Source organism: Coregonus clupeaformis, chromosome 33 (genome assembly GCF_020615455.1).
Source record: "Coregonus clupeaformis isolate EN_2021a chromosome 33, ASM2061545v1, whole genome shotgun sequence".
Classification (NCBI taxonomy): domain Eukaryota; kingdom Metazoa; phylum Chordata; class Actinopteri; order Salmoniformes; family Salmonidae; genus Coregonus; species Coregonus clupeaformis.
Window position 1 is genome coordinate 24,074,356 of NC_059224.1, and position 22,684 is coordinate 24,097,039.

Below are 22,684 nucleotides of genomic sequence, written 5' to 3' on the forward strand. Positions count from 1 at the left end.
GTGATGGATTGAACATCAATCATGAATGACAACAGTGGAGACATAAGTGATAAGGCCTGAAGTATTTCAATCAGTGTATTTGAATTTTATTGGACCTCAATGGGACTCACATGCAAGTGGGGGAGAGGAGAGGAGTGATGCCATCCAAGAACCAAACAACAGTGCCTTCAACCAAATATATAGCAAACATTGTTATCCACATTATTTTATATGATACTTTTATGTATCTTTTTCTTTCTCAACATTTTTTTTCACAACAGATTAAGATAGTCACTTTGGAAGAAAAACAACACATGGAACATCCAGTGTATATCTGAATGCTTTACAGCCAATTAGTTCCCAACACCCCTGGAGCGTTGCTACAACCTTACTGATCACTGCTCCACAATGACCTTGTGGATGTGGTCTGTGTCCCAATAATGTTTACAAACATTTCCTTGTCTCCTTCACTCCATGACCACTGATAGGTGTAAGGACTGCATTGGTTTCCACCAACTGCTTTTCACCTATCGAGTCAATTCAGATAATTGACCGTTAAGGAAAGGAGACAAGTACATTTCGATTTTTAAAAGTATTTGGATGCAGCCCAGATCAACTTCACTTGACACACTTAAATGCAGTACCACTTCACACCAACAGGGAGTGCAACAGTAAACACGGACTGAGTTTTCATTCAATACTGCCTTCAAATACAGATAGGGAGATACTGTACAAGGGAAAGGATATTTTTCGAATCTTCCTGCATTTTTTTCAATTCATAGACATAATTAAAATATATTATACATTTTCTCTCAAAACAAAGATTAAATAAATATATGTATAATCTATCATTTAAAATATTCAAAAATGCATATGTCAATTTTAACATAGTCAACTAATTTTGTGTCACACAATAAAAAAAAGTCAAAATAAAACAAAAATGAATTGAACGGAAAATGGAAGTTGTCATATGATTTGTCATCTCATAAACCCAGATTTGTGATGATAAATCTTTCAATATTCATCAATATACACCCATAGAACTGTATAAGAGGCTGGATTGGTCAATGAATGGAGAGAGGAAGTACAACTAAGTGTTGAATAATGTCAGAAACACAGATCAGTACATAATTTGATTGGACAGCAAGGGAGGGGATAGGGCAAGGATTGGCCAGTGAGGTTTACACACACCGAACACAGTCCACGGTTAACAACACATTCCTTGTCTGGGAAACGCAGACTCACCATTCCAAGTCAATTTTTTATGGTACATTTTTTCTCTTAATTTAAGTAAAGGATAACATTGAAGTACACTCACACATACATACACATTTTTGTTTTCTGTATCTATGATTCACATCCACGGTTTGTGCTAAAACATCAGACAGAGAGGGAGGACGGGGTTACAGGGAAGTCAGAGGGCATGGGTCGTAATGCTGATGGCTGATTGGCTGAAGGGGCTGGGGCGTAACAGGAAGGCGGGGAGTGCACACATCCACATCCATAGAGCTTCAGACACAACGACAACCTCTGGAGAGAGGAGAGAAGAGAGAGGAGAGAGAGAGAGTTGATTACCACAATGTTATTCTGTAACTGTCTCTTTTCATTGCATTGTGTGTATGTAGTTTGGTGCCACTGTGAGAGAGAGAGCCCTACCTTGGAGGGTTAGAGGGGTTTACATGAAGTCCTTGATGTTGAGGTCATCCAGGGCATTCTTGGGGGGCGGAGGCCTCCTCGGGCTCCCGGCCATCCCTGGAGATCCCATCTGTCACAGGAAACACTGTGTCATGGAATAGGTGTGTGTGTGTGTGTGTGTGTGTGTGTGTGTACTCTGTGTGTCTTACCGGTGCTCCTGGGGCTGCAGGGGCTCCAAAGCCTGGCCTAACCATGGGCATCATGGGAGCTCCAGCACCGACCGCCCCGCCCTGAGAGAGAGAGGAGACAGTCGGACACTATGGCAGCCACTATCTCTCACAATGGCACCAAACTACGTGGGCCACCTAATGGGGTAATTTGCCATCTTAGGTGCTCCTAATGGTCCTAGACAGAGGGCGGAGTGGTCTTACCATGCTGAATCCTTGGTTAGACCCCATAAAAGAAGGGGACCCCATTGGAACGTTCTAGGGGTGTGGAGGGGGGGAGAGGAGGTGGGATGTTACTACACTACATACAACACAGGCACAACAAAGACAACACTGCAACAGCAAACACACAGACATATCACTGAGACACACAACACAGACAAAGACATCATAAAAACAGATTCTAACACACACACAGAGAGAGAACGAGAGCAAGACAGAGAGACAGAGAGAGAGAGAGAGAGAGAGGGAGAGAAAGAGAGAGAAAGAAAGAAAGAAAGAAAGAAAGAAAGAAAGAAAGAAAGAAAGAAAGAAAGAAAGAAAGAAAGAAAGAAAGAAAGAAAGAAAGAAAGAAAGAAAGAAAGAAAGAAAAAAGAAAGAAAGAAAGAAAGAAAGAAAAAGAGATGGCATTGAAAACCTAGCCTCTAAAATCAGGTTCAGGTGATTTGCTCAAGCAGAATCACAGGGTCAATTATAGGAACACATGATCAGGCAGAACAGTTTAATCAGCTACTAAATATCTGATTTTCATATCAGTAGTGAGGCTTTGGCTAAATGAACAGCTGAAGCCATGGGGTAATACAGCAACTACAGACCCTATAGCGAAAGCTTTTTGGCCAATGGTAAGTGCAGCATATTAGATGATGAAGATCATTTGTCCTCCCGAGTGGCGCAGTGGTCTAAGGTTCAAATCCAGGCTCTGTCGTAGCCGGCCGCGACCGGGAGACCCATGGGGCGGCGCACAATTGGTCCAGGGTAGGGCAGGGAATGGCCGGCAGGGATGTAGCTCAGTTGGTAGAGCATGGCATTTGCAATGCCATGGTTGTGGGTTCGATTCCAGTATAAAAATGTATGCACTCACTAACTGTAAGTCGCTCTGGATAAGAGCGTCTGCTAAATGACTAAAATGTAATGAAGCTAAAGCAATGCGACTGTTTTGTCTTGTGTTTCGTTTGGACCCTGGGAAGAGGAGCTGTTGCTAAAGAAAGCCAATGGGGATAGAAATAAGGATATATGCAGATGAGCGGGACATTTCGGGGTCAGCGAAGGGTCAGGTGGCTTGCTCGAGGTCAGAACCATAAGAGAAGAAATGGGAAGTAGTTTTCCAAGCAGCTCCTTAGTTTGGGACAAACCTCAGCCCTCTCAGAGCTCTCCAGGGGTTATTCCCAAACCATCCCCTTAGTTTCCCCACAAAATGTTCACCCCTTTTAAACCGAAAGCCAAATTCCAAATGTATATTTTCCCAGCGTTGTGATTGGAACACCTTGGAGAGTCCGAGAGGAGCGGCGCGTGTAATTGGTTCCATTCCATGCCCGTCACTGCCATGTGGCTGCACTCCATGCTATATGAACCAGACAACATTTACCATTGGAGCGCCCCAACTGGGAGGAGCTACCTGAGGAGTTGACCAGCCTCCCATCGTGTTCTCCCCCCTGCGGAAGAGATGTCAATCAGTCAGTAAGCCATTAGAAAAAGAGCAAGAAAGGACAGATATAGCCTCCCAACCTTTTAAAAATGTAAAGCTCATTGAGCACTTGGAAAATGCTATGTGATTGTAATCCATGACATTAAGTGACATGTCGACACACAAAGAGACACAGACTCAAAACAGGAAAACGTACGGTTTTTGGCTCCCCATTCCCAGATCTAAGAGAAAGAAAATATGACATTGGACAATTGATATTTCCCAGTCATAGAATAATGTCCATTCAGTATCTTATCACATTTGTAAGTACTATGTAACATGATGTACATTTGAAGTCGGAAGTTTACATACACTTAGATTGGAGTCATTAAAACTAGTTTTTCAACCACGCCACACATTTCTTGTTAAGAAACTATAGTTTTGGCAAGTCGGTTAGGACATCTACTTTGTGCATGACACAAGTAATTTTTCCAAAAATTGTTTACAGACAGATTATTTAACTTATAATTCACTGTACCACAATTCCAGTGGGTCGGAAGTTTACATACACTAAGTTGACTGTGCCTTTAAACAGCTTGGAAAATTCCAGAAAATGATGTCATGGCTTTAGAAGCTTCTGATAGGCTAATTGACATCATCTGAGTCAATTGGAGGTGTACCCGTGGATGTATTTCAAGGCCTACCTTCAAACTCAGTGCCTCTTTGCTTGACATCATGGAAAAATCAAAAGAAATCAGCCAAGACCTCAGAAAGAAAATTGTAGACCTCCACAAGTCAGGTTCATCCTTGGGAGCAATTTCCAAATGTTCATCTGTACAAACAATAGTACGCAAGTATAAACTTGTGGTCCTCTGTAGCTCAATTGGTAGAGCATGGCGCTTGTAACGCCAGGGTAGTGGGTTCGATCCCCGGGACCACCCATACGTAAAAATGTATGCGCACATGACTGTAAGTCGCTTTGGATAAAAGCGTCTGCTAAATGGCATGTTATTATTATTATTATAAACACCATGGGACCACGCAGCCGTCATACCACTCAGGAAGGAGACGCGTTCTGTCTCCTAGAGATGAAAAGTGCAAATCAATCCCAAAACGTATATTGACATAACCTGAAAGGCCGCTCAGCAAGGAAGAAGCCACTGCTCCAAAACCGCCATAAAAAAGCCAGACTACGGTTTGCAACTGCACATGGGGACAAAGATCGTACATTTTTGAGAAATGTCCTCTGGTCTGAGGAAACAAAAATAGAACTGTTTGGCCATAATGACCACCGTTATGTTTGGAGGAAAAAGGAGGTAGCTTGCAAGCCCTTCACAAAATAGATGGCATCATGAGGAAGGAATATTATGTGGATATATTGAAGCAACATCTCAAGACATCAGTCAGGAAGTTAAAGCTTGGTCGCAAATGGGTCTTCAAAATGGACAATGACCCCAAGCAAAGTCAAGGTATTGGAGTGGCCATCACAAAGCCCTGACCTCAATCCTATAGAACATTTGTGGGCAGAACTGAAAAAGCATGTGCGAGCAAGGAGGCCTACAAACCTGACTCAGTTACACCAGCTCTGTCAGGAGGAATGGGCCAAAATTCACCCAACCTATTGTGGGAAGCTTGTGGAAGGCTACCCGAAACGTTTAACCCAAGTTAAACAATTTAAAGGCAATGCTACCAAATACTAATTGAGTGTATGTAAACTTCGGACCCACTGGGAATGTGATGAAATAAATAAAAGCTGAAATAAATAATTCTCTCTACTATTATTCTGACATTTCACATTCTTAAAATAAAGTGGTGATCCTAACTGACCTAAGACAGGGAATTTTTACTAGGATTACATGTCAGGAATTGTGAAAAACTGAGTTTAAATATATTTGGCTAAGGTGTATGTAAACTTCTGACTTCTGACTTCAACTGTAACTCCACTGTAATGACAATGTACCTAGCAACGGTATGTAACTACCGTGTAAATACATGTCTATGCATATGTGGGCAGCACCATGATGCTGAAATGCTTCAGGCCAAATAGAGAATCACTGTCCTGTGTCTGCTCAGAGACTTACTGCTAGCCATGCTAGCCATAGTGGCGTCCAGGTCTCCTCCCATAGGTTTGACTGGAGACGAGGCGGCCCCGGCCTGGGGCGTCATAGAAGGCATCAACACATCCCCTAGACCATCAAACGCTACAGGAGACACCGAGAAGGGGGGAGAGATGGGGAAGAGAGAGAGCAAAGGGGAGGGGGGAGAAGAGGATGGAGAGAGGGGGAGAGAGTGAGAAAAGAAGGAGAGAAAGGGGTGAGAGAGAGGGAGAGGGGAGAAAGAGAGAGATAGAGGGGTGAGAGAGAGAGAGAGAGAGAGAGAGAGAGAGAGAGAGAGAGAGAGAGAGAGAGAGAGAGAGAGAGAGAGAGTGAGTGAGTGAGTGAGTGAGTGAGTGAGTGAGTGAGTTAGTGAATGAGAGTGGTGAGAGAGAAGGAGGGAGAGAAATAGCATGAGAGAGCGAGAGGGTGAGAGATAGAGAGTGAGAGAGTGTGAGAGGGGTGAGAGTTGGAGAGAGAGAGAGGGGGGGGGGTGAGAGACAGATTTAGATCAAACAGCCACAATAATCCTCTCTGATCATAACGGATGGGTCCTCCTTACGAGTGGGATTACCATGACAACATATTGATACGCTCTCCATGACAACAGTGATCAGAGACGAGCATAGCAAGCCCTCGAACTGATGCTCAGTATGACTGTGAGGGCAGTCACGTACTGTGCCTTCACACACACACAAATATGCAATATACAGTTTAAGTAATGCTCTCCATGTACATGTAATATCAATAAAGAGCATTCATATTTTGTTTATTTAGCGCTACTCAATAGTGTTACACTCTTGTGGTGCTATCTAGAACCTAAAAGGGTTCTTCGGCTTTCACATAGGAGAACCCTTTGAAGAACCCTTTTTGGTTCCAGGTAGAACCCTTTTGGGTTCCATGTAGAATCCTTTCCACAGAGGGTTCTACATGGAACCCAAAAAGGTTCTTCCTGAAACCAAAAAGGGTTCTCCTATGGGGACATCCGAAGAACACTTTTGGAACCCTTTTTTCTAAGAGTGTAGTATCCTGTTAGCTAGCTTGTTTGAGATAGGGTATCATCCTCCGTATCTAGGTGACAGTAAGGATGCAGACTCTACTCTAGAGTGAGAAAGCACTGCAGCTCAGCCAGTACAAAGCTAAGTGGGCGTTGTGATGTGAGCGTCTCACACATTGTATATATATTAAGCATCTGTCAGAGCAGAGGGAACAAAACAGCAGCAGTAGCTTCCTACTGCAATGCAGCAATGCACTGTGGGAAACCAGCGCATCAATGAGCATGAACACTCACCCAATCAGAGAGCAGGAAGCAAGCAATGAACCAGCCCCAGAGCCAGATGGAGAGAGAGAAAAGAGAGAACGAGAGGATAGAGATAGTGTGAGAGCGAGTGATTGAGAGAGAGAGAGAGAGAGAGAGAGAGCGAGACAGAGACAGAGACAGAGACAGAGACAGAGAGAGAGAGAGAGAGAGAGAGAGAGAGAGAGAGAGAGAGAGAAAGTGCAGAAGGAGAGAAGGGGGAGGGAGAGGATGGAAGGGTAAGAAGGGACAGAGTAGTGAAGGGAAAAATAATTGAGTGAGTTAGATGACAAATGTTGCGAGAGAAAGAGAGATGGGGGAGAGAGAGAGTTAAGCCTTAAGCAGTAGAATTTGCAGATCGTCAGTTACATAGCATGCAGGCAAGTGACAGCCATGACCATGAACTAGGTGAGCACAGGGAACATTGCCACGGTAACACAGTTACCAAGGTTACCACGTGGCTGAGTGAAAAACACAAAAAAGTCACACACCATCAACTGAGTGAGAGAGACAACTAAGGACATAAGCTCGAACAATAATGACCATACGAAACAGCAGTATGCATGTTGAATGGCCATAAAACCAAGTTACACACAATCAGGATGTATTCATTCAGACAGACACATGTTCATATACATGTGTGCTGCCTGTTGTTGCTAATACAAGGGTGATTAAATAAGTCAAATCAAGGAATGATCACTGTATACAAAATATGGATGTGAAATAATATATCTAGAATGTCAAAAATATCCAAGTTATTTGACATCAAATACACACACACAATATACTTTTAATATATCTACTGTAACTTTATAATGTCAGATATATTTGGCGATGTACAATGGAAAATATTATATGTGGTATATTTAAGCATTAAGGCCCATCGTAAGCACGATGCAACGTGGAGTGCCTGGATACAGCCCTTAGCCGTGGTATATTGGCCATATACCACAAACCCCCAAGGTGCCTTATTGCTATTATAAACTGGTTGCCAACGTAATTAGAAGAGTCAAAATAAATGTTTTGTCATACGGTCTGATATAACATGGCTTTCAGCCAATCAGCATTCAGGGATCGAACCACCCAGTTTATAATTACTGTTACAGTGGGGAGAATAAGTATTTGATACACTGCCGATTTTGCAGGTTTTCCTACTTACAAAGCATGTAGAGATCTGTAATTTTTATCATAGGTACACTTCAACTGTGAGAGATGGAATCTAAAACAAAAATCCAGAAAATCACATTGTATGATTTTTAAGTAATTAATTTGCATTTTATTGCATGACATAAGTATTTGATCACCTACCAACCAGTAAGAATTCCGGCTCTCACAGACCTGTTAGTTTTTCTTTAAGAAGCCCTCCTGTTCTCCACTCATTACCTGTATTAACTGCACCTATTTGAACTCGTTACCTGTATAAAAGACACCTGTCCACACACTTAATCAAACAAACTCCAACCTCTCCACAATGGCCAAGACCAGAGAGCTGTGTAAGGACATCAGGGACAAAATTGTAGACCTGCACAAGGCTGGGATGGGCTACAGGACAATAGGCAAGCAGCTTGGTGAGAAGGCAACAACTGTTGGCGCAATTATTAGAAAATGGAAGAAGTTCAAGATGACGGTCAATCACCCTCGGTCTGGGGCTCCATGCAAGATCTCACCTCGTGGGGCATCAATGATCATGAGGAAGGTGAGGGATCAGCCCAGAACTACACGGCAGGACCTGGTCAATGACCTGAAGAGAGCTGGGACCACAGTCTCAAAGAAAACCATTAGTAACACACTACGCCGTCATGGATTAAAATCCTGCAGCGCACGCAAGGTCCCCCTGCTCAAGCCAGCGCATGTCCAGGCCCGTCTGAAGTTTGCCAATGACCATCTGGATGATCCAGAGGAGGAATGGGAGAAGGTCATGTGGTCTGATGAGAGAAAAATAGAGCTTTTTTGGTCTAAACTCCACTCGCCGTGTTTGGAGGAAGAAGAAGGATGAGTACAACCCCAAGAACACCATCCCAACCGTGAAGCATGGAGGTGGATACATCATTCTTTGGGGATGCTTTTCTGCAAAGGGGACAGGACGACTGCACCGTATTGAGGGGAGGATGGATGGGGCCATGTATCGCGAGATCTTGGCCAACAACCTCCTTCCCTCAGTAAGAGCATTGAAGATGGGTCGTGGCTGGGTCTTCCAGCATGACAACGACCCGAAACACACAGTCAGGGCAACTAAGGAGTGGCTCCGTAAGAAGCATGGTCCTCTGTAGTTCAGCTGGTAGAGCACGGCGCTTGTAACGCCAGGGTAGTGGGTTCGATCCCCGGGACCACCCATGCACAAAAATGTATGCACGCATGACTGTAAGTCGCTTTGGATAAAAGCGTCTGCTAAATGGCATATTATTATTTATATTATTAAGCATCTCAAGGTCCTGGAGTGGCCTAGCCAGTCTCCAGACCTGAACCCAATAGAAAATCTTTGGAGAGAGCTGAAAGTCCGTATTGCCCAGCGACAGCCCCGAAACCTGAAGGATCTGGAGAAGGTCTGTATGGAGGAGTGGGCCAAAATCCCTGCTGCAGTGTGTGCAAACCTGGTCAAGACCTACAGGAAACATATGATCTCTGTAATTGCAAACCAAGGTTTCAAATACTTATGTCATGCAATAAAATTCAAATTAATTACTTAAAAATCATACAATGTGATTTTCTGGATTTTTGTTTTAGATCCGTCTCTCACAATTGAAGTGTACATATGATAAAAATTACAGACCTCTACATGCTTGTTCTCCCCACTGTATGTGTCTTGCATACAATGTGAATGGGTCATGCCTGGTGGGTGTGTCGTACATGGTGGGTGTGTTGTGCATCGGTAGGTACGTTACCTGCCATCAGCTCAGCACCAGAGGCAGCTGCAGGGGCAGCAGGCTTGGTCTCTCCACCGGTGGATTCTGATGGGTAAAACCATACCAGGCCAAGGTGGGCCAAGCCATTAGCAGTGCAGCATGAGGGCAGAGAAGGGTTAAGAAGTCAGCCATCCGCTCCACACTACAAACACCAAACAGATAGAGCAGCATTATCACTGTCAGATAGGACAGTAAACATACACAGGTATACACACGTACAGTACACACCAACAGAAACTCCTTTGATCCCAATATGCAATATATCTTCTTAGCAACAAACTCAATATGCTGTAGAGAGGATATAGAAAAGTAACTGTGTACTGCCTGAATACCACAGTTAACAACTTAACTACACTAACAAGTCTATGGGTCAGAATGAGAAATGTTGATGAAGGTGAATGACATGATGAAAATAATAAATTAAAGTTATGGATTTTCTGCTCAAGAGAGGCAACTCATATGAAGACTGTCGACCAGCAGCAAGGGGCATAGTGAGGGGAGGGGGGAGGGTGTACAGTTACCCACCCCCAAACATGTCCATGATCACCCCCTTGTCCGTTGGGCGGGTGGAGGAGAGGAGGGGGGCAGGGGAGGAGAAGGCATCTGCTGTAAGGGGAGGGGTAGAGGAGGGTTAGATTGGTACACAATCGTATCCCTGAAAGATAATAATGCACATGCACAAATGTACATATAGAAACAGCACTCCAAACACATGTTGAGAAAGACAACAAGGTTTTAGTTTATAATAAATAAACATACTGAGACACAAAGTAGAGTGGAGGAAAATAGAGAGAGAGAGAGAGAGAGAGAAAGAGAGAGAGAAAGAGAGAGAAAGAGAGAGAGAGAGAGAGAGAGAGAGAGAGAGAGAGAGAGAGAGAGAGAGAGAGAGAGAGAGAGAGAGAGAGAGAGAGAGAGAGAGAGAGAGAGAGAGAGAGCAGCTGAGGCCCTGCTGAATAGCCTGCAGCAGACCCAGAGGAAATCATTCACAATTCCTTTTCTTTACTGATCAAGGACAAAGAGACAACCGATGGAGAGATGTGAAATGGAGAATGGAGGAGAGGGGAAAAAATGGCAAAGGGAAAGTGGGAGAGGGGAGGAGAGTAGCAAGGAGGAGAGCAGTGAGATGGCGCGAGTCTGGATACCTGCTCCAAACATGTCAACACTGGGGGCAGGGTCTGCTTTGGTGAAGCTTGTATCTGGCATGGAATCAAACATAGCTACAGGGCAAGAAAACACCCACCCACACAGACACACACACACACACAAACACATTGAGATGAGAACAGCAGAACACAAACACTGATTAATTAGATGAACAATTGTGATTGAAAGTCAATGCAGGAGCAGAAAGGCAGCAGAATGCATTCAAGCTGAAAGGAAGCAGAGGAACAGCGATATGTGCAAGTTAGCCTCACAAAGACAAAAGGACACCCAGGAAAAATGCAGTCGACTGAAAAAATGCAGGAGAGGAGAGGACACGGATGCAGAGTAGAGGACAGGGACGAAAGAGGACAAAAGAAAAGGTTATAAAGTACCACACACACGTGTAAACATTTACCACTGAAGAGGTCTATTGATGGGGTGGTGGGGGGTATAGGTGCTGTGATGGTGGATGAGGGGGCAGGAGGGGGCGCCACTGAGTTAAAGCATTTGTTCTCCATAGGCATCACGGCAAACAGGTCCAGCCCTGGATATACTGCATCTGAGCTGCAACCAGAGGGGGCAAAGGGGTCTTTGGGAGGAGAGAACGGGGGAGGGGATGACAAGGGGAGATGAGGATGTTACACAACGACCATAACACAATGTGAAATGACAAGAGCTATATTCTGTTAAATAGGGAAGAGGAGTAGCTGCATTTGGCTGAGATTCTGAGAGAGAAGATACAAGCTCAGTTAAGAATGCACAGCTCCATATTCTTTAGAAACAAAAAGTAAATGTAAAGAACTATGAAGTACTGTATATGATCAAGAGATAATCTGGAAAATATGCATGTCTGATGAAAAATGATAGGAAAATAACATGATTTGTGAAAATAGGGGTAGCAGGAAACATATTGGAAAAAACAATATTAGTAGTATTCATCCTCTCTCATTATACTCCCTAGTATACCAATAACACACCAGATTTACAGAGTGTAAACAAGGAGCTTGCAGATGCATTTTGGGATAGAGTTTACAGAAGGAAAGGAAGCCCCAGGCGAAATCTAGCATGTAGTGGTCAACTACTGTTCTCATAGCAACCTCAGCACCAATCTCCATGGTAACAACATCAGCCATGCCTAGAAACAGCCAGCAGCATCACATCTCTAGGGAACCTAGCTACACCCGCTCAAAACAATGGGATCAACTGTGGAAACACACTCTCCATATACAAAAGCATATGGATGCATCTGAGCACTGGAACACAGCCAAACACACACATACAGTACGTACAACCACAAAAATATACACACAGCCATTTACACAGACAGACGCCACACAGTCACAGATATACATGTCCTGTAACCCACCGGCTGCAGCGTCAGCGGCTGGGGTTGGCGTGGAGGTCGGAGCTCCGCCCTCAGCAGAGGCATCAGAGGTGGGAACAGGGGTCGAAAATGCATCTGATACCCAACACACACACACAGACCACAGAGAAAGAGGTAAAGAGAGAGAGATACGGAGAGACAGAACAGGGAAAAGAAACACAAGCCAGACAAGAAAGAGATAATAAGTCAGTAAAGGAACTTCAGAAAAGGAAGGTCAAGAAGCCACTAAAAAAAGATAGACTGTGCCTGTAGAGTTTAGAAATACTACTTTTACGTTATTCGTGTATTTAATACAGTTGAAGTCGGAAGTTTACATACACCTTAGCCAAATACATTTAAAATCAGTTTTTCACAATTCCTGACATTTAATCGTAGTAAAAATTCCCTGTCAGTTAGGATCACCACTTTATTTTAAGAATGTGAAATGTCAGAATAATAGTACAGAGAATGATTTATTTCAGCTTTTATTTATTTCATCACATTCCCAGTGGGTCAGAAGTTTACATACACTCAATTAGTGTTTGGTAGCATTGCCTTTAAATTGTTTAACTTGGGTCAAACGTTTCGGGTAGCCTTCCACAAGCTTCCCACAATAAGTTGGGTGAATTTTGGCCCATTCCTCCTGACAGAGCTGGTGTAACTGAGTCAGGTTTGTAGGCCTCCTTGCTCACACACGCTTTTTCAGTTCTGCCCACACATTTTCTATAGGATTAAGGTCAGGGCTTTGTGATGGCCACTCCAATACCTTGACTTTGTTGTCCTTAAGCCATTTTGCCACAACTTATGAAGTATGCTTGGGGTCATTGTCCATTTGGAAGACTCATTTACGACCAAGCTTTAACTTCCTGACTGATGTCTTGAGATGTTGCTTCAATATATCCACATAATTTTCCTTCCTCATGATGCTGATCTATTTTGTGAAGTGCACCAGTTCCTCCTGCAGCAAAGCACCCCCACAGCATGATGCTGCCACCCCCGTTCTTCACGGTTGGGATGGTGTTCTTTGGCTTGCAAGCAACCCCCTTTTTCCACCAAACATAACAATGGTCATTATGGCCAAACAGTTCTATTTTTGTTTCATCAGACCAGAGGACATTTCTCCAAAAAGTACGATCTCTCAGTTGCAAACCATAGTCTGGCTTTTTTTTATGGCGGTTTTGGAGCAGTGGCTTCTTCCTTGCTGGGCGGCCTTTCAGGTTATGTCGATATATGACTCGTTTTACTGTGGATTTAGATACTTTTGTACCTGTTTCCTCCAGCATCTTCACAAGGTCCTTTGTTGTTGTTCTGGGATTGATTTGCACTTTTCGCACCAAAGTACGTTCATCTCTAGGAGACAGAACATGTCTCCTTCCTGAGCGGTATGACAGCTGCGTGGTCCCATGGTGTTTATACTTGCGTACTATTGTTTGTACAGATGAACGTGGTACCTTCAGGCGTTTGGAAATTGCTCCCAAGGATGAACCAGACTTGTGGAGGTCTACAATTATTTTTCCTGAGATCTTGGCTGATTTATTTTGATTTTCCCATGATGTCAAGCATAGAGGCACTGAGTTTGAAGGTAGGCCTTGAAATACATCCACAGGTACACCTCCAATTGACTCAAATTATATCAATTAGCCTATCAGAAGCTTCTAAAGCCATGACATCATGGCTTCAGCTGTTTAAAGGCACAGTCAACTTAGTGTATGTAAACTTCTGACCCACTGGAATTGTGATACAGTGAATTATAAGTGAAATAATCTGTCTGTAAACAATTGTTGGAAAAATTACTTGTGTCATGCACAAAGTAGATGTCCTAACCGACTTGCCAAAACTATAGTTTGTTAACAAGAAATTTGTGGAGTGGTTGGAAAACGTGTTTTAATGACTCCAACCTAAGTGTATGTAAACTTCCGACATCAACTGTATATGGTACTATACTGTTAGATGAAATAATTATGTCATTTCAGGTATACAATATTTAATATATTCAATGAATATACTTATTAATCAAAAGGTATTTTATTGCACAAAGAGAGAGATACTCTTTAACTGAGCTGAACTGAACTTCTGATTACTGTAACAAATTCAGTTTACATTAGTTACAAAACATTTACTTTGTGGCATTAATGATTGACAGGTGAAGGGGTGAATGAGAATACAGAAAGGAGGCACGGCAAGGTCTTTGGATGGTGGGCTTTAGCTACAACTAAACTATAAAGCGGTAACTAGGTCTGGCACAGTGTGAACCCAGAAGCAAAGCAAGATGTCTCTTAGGCCCGGGTTTCCCAAACTCGGTCCTGCCCCCCCCACCCCCCCTCCCCCCGGGTGCACGCTTAGGTTTTTTCACTAGCACTATACAGCCGATTCAAATAACCAGCTCATCATCAAGCTTAGATTATTTGAATCAGCTGTGTAATGCTAGGGCAAAAACCAAAACATGCACCCAGGGGGGAACCCAGGTCCGAGTTTGGGAATCCCGGTCTTAGGCGGTAATAAAGAACGTGACTCTGATTGATAGATTGGCTTTTCTCTGAAGTTGAGGAAAAGCTTTCAGACTATCAAACAAAAAGAAGCATGTGAAAAATGTAGGAGTAGCATGTCTGAGTGTGTCGACAAGTGTGAGCGTGCTTGTCTCTGTGTGTATATCTGTGTCAGTGTGTCAATGTGCATGACATGTACAGAATGCATACCAGTATGTGTACGTGCGTGTTGACTGACATGTTCTGCCCACATGGTGTTTGTTTTGGGGTATGTGTCACTGTGTGTATGTGCATGTAGAGAACACTATATGTTCTGTGTGAATGTGGCGGGTTGGTTGGGGTTGAGCTGTCCAGCAGAGATTCTGTTGTAGAGAATCCTCCAGAAGCCCACTGACCTCCCAGCAGATCCATATTCGTCGCGCCGGGGGTGGGGGCGGCGGCCGCACTAGGGGGAGGAGCTAGAGAGACTCCTGGCTCCGCAGCTGCAGGGGTGGATGTTACACCAGCGGGAGAGGGGGCAGGATCTACAGCGAGGGTGGGGTCAGGAAGCATGGACTCGCCCATTTCTGCAGGTACCCACAAGGTGTACCAACCAATCCCAAAACAAGGTACCAAAACAACCCCATGAATCAACCCAAAATACCCCATAGGAACCAAAGCAACCAAAAAAATCCCATTAGAACCAAATGAAGGCATCAAATCAACCCAATTTCAAAGAAACAACCGATTCCCACAACCGATTCCCAAACATCCCATTAGAACCAAAGCAACCAAAAAATCCCCAAAATCAACCCCAGAATAAAGTCCCCGTATGAACCAAAACCAATAAGGGAATGAGGGGGAGGGAAAGAAAGAAGAGAGAAACAGAGAGAGAGAGAAAGAGACTACTTCCTTAGACTAGAGCAACACTATGAAACACAGTGGGAGATCTAGAGGAACTGACCCACTCTGTTAACACACTAGAGAGGTTAATGCCAGGGGCACTATGGGAAAGCACTCACCTGATCCAAGGAGGTCTGTGGCAGCATCCCCAGAAGAGCATGGGAGAAGGTGTTGGGGAAAAATGCATGTAGACTGTTAATTAGATAATGTGACTACTTTTAATTAAGAATTAAGCTATGTATCAAGTTTTGATGTGGGATATTACCTCCCCAGGACGTAGGGGCTGCAGATGCTCCTACTGACGGACCAGAGGAGGAGAGAGGGTCCAGATCTAAGAGAGAACTAGAGTGAGGTAGAAGGGTGGAGACAGATGGAGAAATGGTGGCAGAGAGAGAGGATGAAAGGGGAAATACAGTCTCCCTTATTCACCATTTTATGAAATGGATGGAACAGATAGAATCCTAAAATGCAAGAACTGAGGAAATCGCTGAGGAGGTGAGGTAAATGCTGTGGTAGACAGAGGAAGTGGGACACTCACTCGGTGGCTTCTTCAGGTGGCGGCGCTAGGGTGGGCACGGCGGCTGCAGATTTGGCGGGGGTGGAGGTAGGGGACACGTTATTGGTAGGGGACCCCTGGAATACAGAGAGGGAAACCCCTATTTGTATCCATGTGTTGACATACAAGCAGAAACAGAAAGGTGGTGATATACAAAGGGGAAATAATGTTTAATCTTCCACTCACCTTTGTTGGAGACCTGAAAGAGAAAGAAAATAGTTAATATGACAATTTCATCACAGCTAGATATCACCTTTCAGAGCTGAAATCATATACATTTAAATTACTTATTTTCATGACTACTATAAACTCATCTGACAAACCCCAAAGAAAGTGTTTATGCTCACCCTTCACTGTGATCCCCAATGATGAACAGAAAGGAACAAAGAGAGAATAACGATTAAAGTAAAAGATAATAATGGAAAACTGTATCCAGGACACTATAGTGCTGGGACAGTATAGAGCCCAAGTTATGAGTCTCCCTCTAGTTTCTCTCACCCTGTCATTTCTCATGTACTATTTTCTCTGTGTAAAGACACCTATGGAGACATTTCCGCATTTTAGCTCTTTCAGAAATGGGGTGGTTAGAGACAGGGTCCTCTTACCCCTTCTTCCCCTCCAAGCTGTTCATGTGTGTCTCCAGAGACTCCAGGATACTGCTGGGAGCCTGCGGGTCCAAGAAGAGCGAACCAATCAGAAACACAGAAACTGCAGGTTTATGGCACTGAGTTCCTCATTCCGCTGCATGCCAACACTTAAAATAACGCAACATCCAATTCTATTTCTATGGCAGCACCACTCCAGATCCTTAGTTTTTAACTCACCCCACTATCCCACCTTTGTATAAACTCAATGTCCTGTAGAATGAAGTGTTCAGGAACATTTTACTTAAACTCTACAATCTTTTGTGCACATGGAAGTACACACACATATGCAAACACACACACGCACACATACACTGCACTCAGAAGTGTCAGTCTGTAGAATGATCCCATGCCAACACCCCATCCTCCAAACAGGCACTCTGCCAAGCCACCCTGTGTCTCTATGGTTACCGGGTCCTCGATAGGCTTAAAGGGACAGTCCGAGTCGTCCGAGTCTACTAGGTCCGTCACCACTCCAGGGTGCAGACACTGGGATCGCGGGGGGAGATTATGATGGATGAGACATCTCTGTGTGTGTGTGTGTGTGTTACAACTATTTCATCATCCTTCCAGAGAGAAAGAACAAAAACAAGTGACTTACATAGTTGATGTCAGGAATATCATTTTTGTCCACTCCCACTGTCTGTGGAACAAAACACACACAAGGGACAATTTCACAACCATATCAGTGCATCATTCTATTTGAAGTAGAGACATACACTGTTTATGAGGAAGCACTCTGTTAGTTTCATTTGGAGTTACTTAGAATACGCCCTAATCCGTTAGGAAGTTTCCTTTACCTCAGCAAGCTTCACAAACTCTCCGATCTTGGTGACCCTGGTCAGGAACCTCTTATAGATCTCCAAGGCCTCCTTGCAGTCGCTCTTCTTCATCTTAAAGTATTTCTCTACAGACATTTGACAATCGTTATGAAAAAGAGCATCTGCTAAATGGCTACATGGTGAAAGGAAGTAATTTATATTTTAATAGGTGACAAAGAGTGTGTCTCAAATGGCACCCTATTCCCTTATACTTTTGACCAGGGCCCATAGTGCTCATAGGGCTCTGGTGAAAAGTAGTGCACTATATAGGAAAAACTGTGGCATTTGGGATGCACCCAATGAAATGTCTAGCTCACCTAATAGATTGATGACCCCATCATTGTAGGAGGCAAACAGCTTGACCAGATCCTTGAAGAGCAGCAGGAACCCTGCGTTGATGATAGGGTTATTCAGCTCCTTGGGATGGACCTGTAGTTTAAAAGAAGAGCATCAATTAACTAAATTAATTAATTAATTATTTAAACTCCAGCAATATTCTGCTGTGCCGAAACATCAACAATTGTACACCCATACAGAAAGAAAAAGGTCAATAGAACAAATAGCATCATTGCTATTGAGAGAGAGAGAGAGAGAGAGCGAGAGAGAGAGAGAGAGAGAGAGCTCAAAGACATTGCTCCTGCATTTTTAACAAAAAATATAGATTTAGAGTTAGATAAAGTAGGATTTTTGGCAGGGACACATACAGGATGCTACCCTCCACAACATAACCTTTATTCCAAACCAAAACTCCAAACCTACAACCTGATTTTGGACGGAATTACCTGGAAAGCTTTCTACTACCAAGGATTACTATTCTCAAACTATACAGCAAATGCTCTGGAAAACAAACAGAAACCTGAAAACACCATCCAACCTGGAACTGAGTGAGTAATGTTTAGTATGAAGCTATTTTTCACTTTCAAAAACCAAGAAGAAAAATTCATTACAATGATATATTTTATATTATAAGGACTGAATTCTAAGGCTACCAAGCTTACGCTTGCTACAAAGAGATACAATTTCAATTAGCACTGACGTGTGAAGTGAGAGGTGTCAAAGCCCTTGAGCCCAACAATGGCAGGAGAGTCTTACAGTCTACCCCAACTAGAGGCCTTAGAAGAGGCCTTAGAAGCATCCCCCCACTGTTCAGAGGTCATTAAAATACAGTACCCTCTGAATGTAAAAAACGACAAGACACGAAAAGAGTACAAATTGAAACTTCTTTTGGGGAAGCACGAGACACTTTTTGCTGATTTGTATAAAAATGGGAACATAAGCAACCTTATCTTCCACACAGACCATCCCCTGGCATGGCACATTGCCATACTAGCACACTACCCCTCTGTTAAGAGGGGGGGTGTTAGCGACGGGTGGAAACTCAGGATACTGGACAACGAGGACTCTGAGTCGTCTAATATTAATCTCTATAAATCTGGAACCGTTTTGGTTCAAGGCAACACCAAACAGTTCCAGCTGGACTTTCACCTAATCAAAGAAATAGCTCAGCAGGAGAAGCTGTCCCTTGAGAAAGATACCCCTACCCCGAGCGGGTCAGACCAGACCTCTTCATTAAATAACCCCACAGAGCAACCCCAAGCAGAAACTCAACTTCCCAGCACAGAGTACTACTCCCTCATTGAAATGAAGGATAAATTCACCCAGCTGGAGGTAAGGCAGGTGGAGCTGGAACAGCAGGTGAACACACTCCAGTCAGCACAGACCCAGACAACAGTCCAGCACAACAACACCCCCTTAACTAGACCTGGAGAGCTGCAGGTGGAGAGAGACATGTCTGCACTCTGGACTGTGGTGAGACAACATCAACAGGAGAAAGAGCAGGAGCAGGAGAAGAACAGAGCACTAGAGGAGAGGATCAGAGTGCTGGAGGAGAAGGTGAGAACGATGACGGGTGACATTGAACAACCCATTAGAGAACAGCCCACCTCAGATCCTGGCCAAAGTCTCGACACCGCAGCAGAACAGTACACCCTAGACCCTGACCATAGCCTCGACATCACACCCAGACAAACAAATGAAGAACCCCAAGCCCTGGGGACCCCAACCCCTCTGAGCAACCCCCCCAGTCAGACACCCTGATAGCCCTCATGACGACCCCCCACACCCACTGAGGACATACACAAGCCACAGATTGTACTCCTTATGGACTCAAACGGGAAATACATACAAGAAAATAAACTTTTTCCAAAACACACAGTGTCTAAACTCTGGTGTCCAAATACCCAGCGCGCCCTAGACCTTCTGTCTAAGGACCGACTAGGATCACCCAGCCACATAATAATACACACAGGCACAAACGACCTGAGAACACAGCAGGAAAGGGTGGCCACATCACTCAAGGGCGTGATAGAAAAGCTTCTTCTACTTTCCCCAACGCACAAGTGGTTATCTCAACCCTGTTACCACGAAAAGACTTCCACCCTGCTACCATACAGCGGGTAAACGCAAGTATTTCCCGGGACTGTGCATCAAAACCAAATGTCTTCCTGGCCCACCACTCCACCCTGGACGTGAACAGCCTTTACGACCAGGTCCACCTATACAAGGCAGCAGTGCCCACCTTCGCCCGGACCCTAAAGGATATCGCCCTCAACCGCAGACCCAACACCTCACACAGGAGCAACAGATCAACAGACACCCCGCCCAGACCAGCGAGACACTCTCCCAGACCTGCGGGACCCCCCAGGACCTACACATAGAGGACCCCCGCAGAGAGGACCTACATCCAGACCACAGCACCATCAACCACATCTACACCCCCACCCCAACCAATTAACTCCCCCCCCAAGTCAACCATGCCCACACCCCATTTAGGCCCCCTCAGATCAGACCTATGCCCCTCCTACCCACCCCAAGCCCCCCACTCCCACAAAGAGGGCCTCAACATGAAAGTCACACATACGCCCAGGCCGTGAGCAGGCAAACAGGCCCAACACCCACTCTTACACTAGCCCAAGCCAATGGCATGTACCAGATGCTCAGCAGGCTCTGCTCACAATTACTGGCCTGAGGCCAAACCACACAACCAACAACATTAGACACTTTATGGAACACAAAGCCTTCACTATTTCATCCTGGAATATCCAAGGCCTGAGGTCATCTGCCTTTGGCCTAAAGAGCAGGAATCTGGACTTCACCAAAGAAATCGGAAATACAGACATTGTCATCCTACAAGAAACATGGTATAGAGGAGACGGACCCACTGGTTGCCCTCTAGGTTACAGAGAGCTGGTAGTCCCATCCACCAAACTACCAGGTGTGAAACAGGGAAGGGACTCAGGGGTATGCTAATTTGGTATAGAGCAGACCTAACTCACTCTATTAAATTAATCAAAACAGGAACATTTTACATTTGGTTAGAAATTCAAAAGGAAATTATCTCAACTGAGAAAAATGTCCTCCTGTGTGCTACCTATATCCCCCACTAGAATCCCCATACTTTAATGAAGACAGTTTCTCCATCCTGGAGGGGGGAAATCAATAATTTCCGGACCCAGGGACATGTACTAGTCTGTGGCGACCTAAATGCCAGAACTGGACAAGAACCTGACACCCTCAGCACACAGGGGGACAAACACCTACCTGGAGGTGACAGCATTCCCTCCCCCCATATGCCCCCTAGGCACAACTACGACAACATAACCAACAAAAATGGGTCACGACTCCTGCAGCTCTGTCGCACACTGGGTATGTACATAGTCAATGGTAGGCTTCGAGGGGACTCCTATGGTAGGTACACCTATAGCTCATCTCTTGGCAGTAGTACTGTAGACTACTTTATCACTGACCTCAACCCAGAGTCTCTCAGAGCGTTCACAGTCAGCCCACTGACACCCCTATCAGACCACAGCAAAATCACAGTCTACTTGAACAGAGCAATACTCAATCATGAGGCATCAAAGCCAAAAGAACTGAATAATATTAAGAAATGCTATAGATGGAAGGAAAGTAGTGTTGAAACCTACCAAAAAACAATTAGGAAACAACAAATTCAATCCATTCTAGACAACTTCCTGGACAAAACGTTCCACTGTAATAGTGAAGGTGTAAACTTGGCAGTAGAAAACCTAAACAGTATATTTGACCTCTCAGCTTCCCTATCAAATCTAAAAATCTCTAACAGAAAACCAAAGAAAAGTAATAACAGTGATAAATGGTTTGATGAAGAATGCAAAAACCTAAGAAAGAAATTGAGAAACCTATCCAACCAAAAACATAGAGACCCAGAAAACCTGAGCCTACGCCTTCACTATGGTGAATCACTAAAACAATACAGAAATACACTACGGAAAAGAAGGAACAGCATGTCAGAAATCAGCTCAATGTAATTGAAGAATCCATAGACTCTAACCACTTCTGGGAAAATTGGAAACCACTAAACAAACAACAACACGAAGAGCTATCTATCCAAAACGGAGATGTATGGGTAAACCACTTCTCCAATCTTTTGCCCTATAACAGAGAACAAACAGCAAAAAAATATACATGATCAAATGCAAATCTTAGAATCAACTATTAAAGACTACCAGAACCCACTGGATTCTCCAATTACATTGAATGAACTACAGGATAAAATACAAACCCTCCAACTCAAAAAGTCCTGTGGTGTTGATGGTATCCTCAATGAAATGATAAAATATACAGACCACAAATTTCAATTAGCTATACTTAAACTCTTTAACATCATCCTTAGCTCTGGCATCTTCCCCAACATCTGGAACCAAGGACTGATCACCCCAATCCACAAAAGTGGAGACAAATTTGACCCCAATAACTACCATGGGATATGCGTCAACAGCAACCTTGGGAAAATCCTCTGCATTATCATTAACAGCAGACTAGTTCATTTCCTCAGTGAAAACAATGTACTGAGCAAATATCAAAATGGCTTTTTACCAAATTACCGTACGACAGACCACGTATTCACCCTGCACACCCTAATTGACAAACAAACAAACCAAAACAAAGGCAAAGTCTTCTCATGCTTTGTTGATTTCAAAAAAGCTTTTGACT

General features: G+C 44.0%; 1 protein-coding gene across 11 annotated transcripts in view; it reads right to left on the reverse strand.

Annotated features, from left to right (window-relative positions):
• Positions 1–47: 47 nt before the first annotated feature.
• The window catches only part of LOC121548835 (clathrin coat assembly protein AP180-like), a 44,788-nt gene continuing 22,151 nt past the window's right edge, over positions 48–22,684 (reverse strand). Inside the window, exons 7-28 of one of the 11 annotated variants that reach the window (XM_041860434.2) lie at positions 17,971–18,082; positions 17,633–17,739; positions 17,434–17,475; positions 16,794–16,855; positions 16,536–16,541; positions 16,375–16,387; positions 16,171–16,265; positions 15,898–15,974; positions 15,752–15,766; positions 15,146–15,316; positions 12,268–12,360; positions 11,317–11,490; positions 10,901–10,975; positions 10,284–10,364; positions 9,738–9,803; positions 5,547–5,651; positions 3,683–3,707; positions 3,427–3,493; positions 2,046–2,099; positions 1,824–1,904; positions 1,636–1,744; positions 48–1,509 (exon numbers count right to left, since the gene is read on the reverse strand). In XM_041860434.2, the coding sequence (XP_041716368.1) occupies positions 1,655–1,744; positions 1,824–1,904; positions 2,046–2,099; positions 3,427–3,493; positions 3,683–3,707; positions 5,547–5,651; positions 9,738–9,803; positions 10,284–10,364; positions 10,901–10,975; positions 11,317–11,490; positions 12,268–12,360; positions 15,146–15,316; positions 15,752–15,766; positions 15,898–15,974; positions 16,171–16,265; positions 16,375–16,387; positions 16,536–16,541; positions 16,794–16,855; positions 17,434–17,475; positions 17,633–17,739; positions 17,971–18,082 (1,611 nt within the window). In that variant the 3' untranslated portion in view covers positions 48–1,509; positions 1,636–1,654. Of the gene's footprint in view, positions 1,510–1,635; positions 1,745–1,823; positions 1,905–2,045; positions 2,100–3,426; positions 3,494–3,682; positions 3,708–5,546; positions 5,667–9,737; positions 9,804–10,283; positions 10,365–10,900; positions 10,976–11,316; positions 11,491–12,267; positions 12,361–15,145; positions 15,317–15,751; positions 15,767–15,897; positions 15,975–16,170; positions 16,266–16,374; positions 16,388–16,535; positions 16,542–16,793; positions 16,856–17,433; positions 17,476–17,632; positions 17,740–17,970; positions 18,083–22,684 lie in introns of all 11 variants that reach the window. The other 10 variants (XM_041860436.2, XM_041860432.2, XM_041860433.2 and 7 more) reach the window with 10 other exon arrangements.